This window comes from Propithecus coquereli, unplaced genomic scaffold (genome assembly GCF_000956105.1).
Source record: "Propithecus coquereli isolate 6110/MARCELLA unplaced genomic scaffold, Pcoq_1.0 Scaffold346, whole genome shotgun sequence".
Taxonomy (NCBI): Eukaryota; Metazoa; Chordata; class Mammalia; order Primates; family Indriidae; genus Propithecus; species Propithecus coquereli.
Window position 1 is genome coordinate 867,755 of NW_012149130.1, and position 2,125 is coordinate 869,879.

The window sequence follows — 2,125 nt, forward strand, 5'->3', positions numbered from 1 at the left end:
AACAGTTAATACAAGAAAAATATGAAGTGAACAGTTCATGACACAAGGTATCTTAAAAAGCAAATCTGGGAATTGAATTCCCTTATGACTCCAGGGCTCTAGTTAAAATACCTTTTTTTCTGTTGGTATTATTTCCATTTTATTTTATCGATATACTCTTGAGAGCCAGAAAAGTGACTTTAGCAACTCTATGAAAGTCAGCAATTTCTGGAGACTGTTGATGAGAGAGGTAGTCAGTTTTTCACAAGGAACTGGCTTCTGCTCAGCTTCCCTCGCTCCCTGAGGTAAGCAAGCAGGTGCTGTCGTCTCCTCCACGTGACCTTTATTCCATACTTGTTCTCAGGGGTGTCTTTAACCAGAATGGGCCCAGGCTCTGGGCTGCTAGTAGTAGTAGTGTGAAGGGAGCAGCTTGGAAGGCTATTTTCCTTCTGATCGGAGGGAACAGGTTCTTCCCTCACAGAAGAGAGCTCTGGGGTCTGGATATCAGGAGGAATGAACACATAAGGTAAACTCTGAAGTGCATGTACTGACAGGTCCCCACAACTTTGGGGACTGAGCATTGGAACTAAGGGTCCTCTGGAATTGTCCTTTTCTGATTGATTGGGGTACTCCTTGATTAAGGGGATCTCCAATGTCTCTGAAGTGGAAGAAGATTGTGGACTCTCAAAGGTTAGATGTGGAAACTTGGAGGTGGTAGATTTTCGACTTGAATGTCTCCCCTGGTCTCGGTAATGATGTTTCCGGCAGGCTGGGAACCGGCTCTCTGCTGTTGTATCAAACTCAGGTGATATCTAAGCATTGGAAAAAAAAAAAAGTGAGGCAAGCCAACTACCAAGTACTAACCTAACAGAGAAAACTACAGCCAGAATCCTAAATGGGACCCTACTATAGTAACGGACACAAAACAAAAATAGCTGTCTAATGGCACAGTAACAGAAAGCTTCAGGCAAGTTATTCCATCTCTCTGGTCTTCTGTTTCCTCATCTGTAAGAACGGGGACAGTGCCTCTTTCAATGTATCACACCATATGGCTGCAACTTATTTAACTATCTTTAAGCTCCATGAGGGCAGGGACCAGCAGTCTTATTCACCATTGATCCCCAGGACCTAGCAGATGCCCGGGACAAAGAAGGCCCCCAGGAAATAATGAATGGCTGACTGTAACAACAGGAGGTGAGAGCATGTACAAAAGGCAACTAGCAGAGGACCTGGCACATAATGAGTATTCAGTAATGTTCATTCCTGTTCTCACCCACAGGATTCTAATGTTTAAGTTTCTTCCACAATCCTGAAGCAAGTATTATGGTTCTTCCAAGAAGTCCTGAACAAGTTATATTTATTAAACACATTTATGCAGAGCTAATGCTTTCGTCTGGCCCTTTTGCTACACTATTTCCCTACTGTATAGTAATTATATTCTCTTCCCAGGGCTTTTAAACTGTGAAAATATAACATACGCCATATTCGTGGATTTTTTTTTCAAGGTTCAATCCATTGAACAGTAAATAGAGTACCTGTCTAAATATTCTACTTTCACATGGAATTTAAGGAACAATCTCATATTTTACTTGTTCTCACACATGTCTTGTTTTCTTACCCGGTTACTGAGTGAAAAACTTTTACACTGAAGGTGGGGAGGAGGGATAGGACTCCAATCCCATCTAAGCCATTCCTCAGTTTGAACTGAGAAAAGAAGATACACCAGACGGCTAACCACAGACAAAGAGTACCTTACCTCCTTGCCCCTGCCCCCATGAGTCCTCTTATTCTTTGGAGGCCCTGGTTCAAGGGACAGAAGAGTCAGCATGCTGGAAAGTCTAACACAGTAAAAATCAAAGTAAGAATCCCATGGGCCTACCCAGGAAGTGATGGTGCTGTGGTCAAGGGGCTTGCTAGGCACCTGTCGAGTGTGAGTGATGGGACGCTGTGGTGATCCATAGCGGTGCTTGGGGCCCTCCAGTGGTTGGTGGTGGAATAGCAGCTGGGCTTTCTGGGAACGTTGGGGCCGTTTTTTTCTGGGAGGCATCAATAGGTGAATGAAGAGCAGTTAGTAACCACATGATGCTGTTTGTCTTCAGGTTGGGAAATAGGCTCCAATTTTAACCCATGCCTGTAGAGAAAAAAC

At 43.8% G+C, this 2,125-nt stretch overlaps 1 protein-coding gene across 2 annotated transcripts in view; it reads right to left on the reverse strand.

Moving 5' to 3' along the window:
• Positions 1 to 205: 205 nt before the first annotated feature.
• RHNO1 (RAD9-HUS1-RAD1 interacting nuclear orphan 1) overlaps positions 206 to 2,125 on the reverse strand; it is a 19,521-nt gene continuing 17,601 nt past the window's right edge. Inside the window, exons 2-3 of one of the 2 annotated variants that reach the window (XM_012651052.1) lie at positions 1,859 to 2,110; positions 206 to 791 (exon numbers count right to left, since the gene is read on the reverse strand). In XM_012651052.1, coding sequence (XP_012506506.1) covers positions 234 to 791; positions 1,859 to 2,026 — 726 coding nt within the window. In that variant the 5' untranslated portion in view covers positions 2,027 to 2,110 and the 3' untranslated portion in view covers positions 206 to 233. The remainder of the gene's footprint in view (positions 792 to 1,858; positions 2,111 to 2,125) is intronic. The other variant, XM_012651053.1, reaches the window with a different exon arrangement.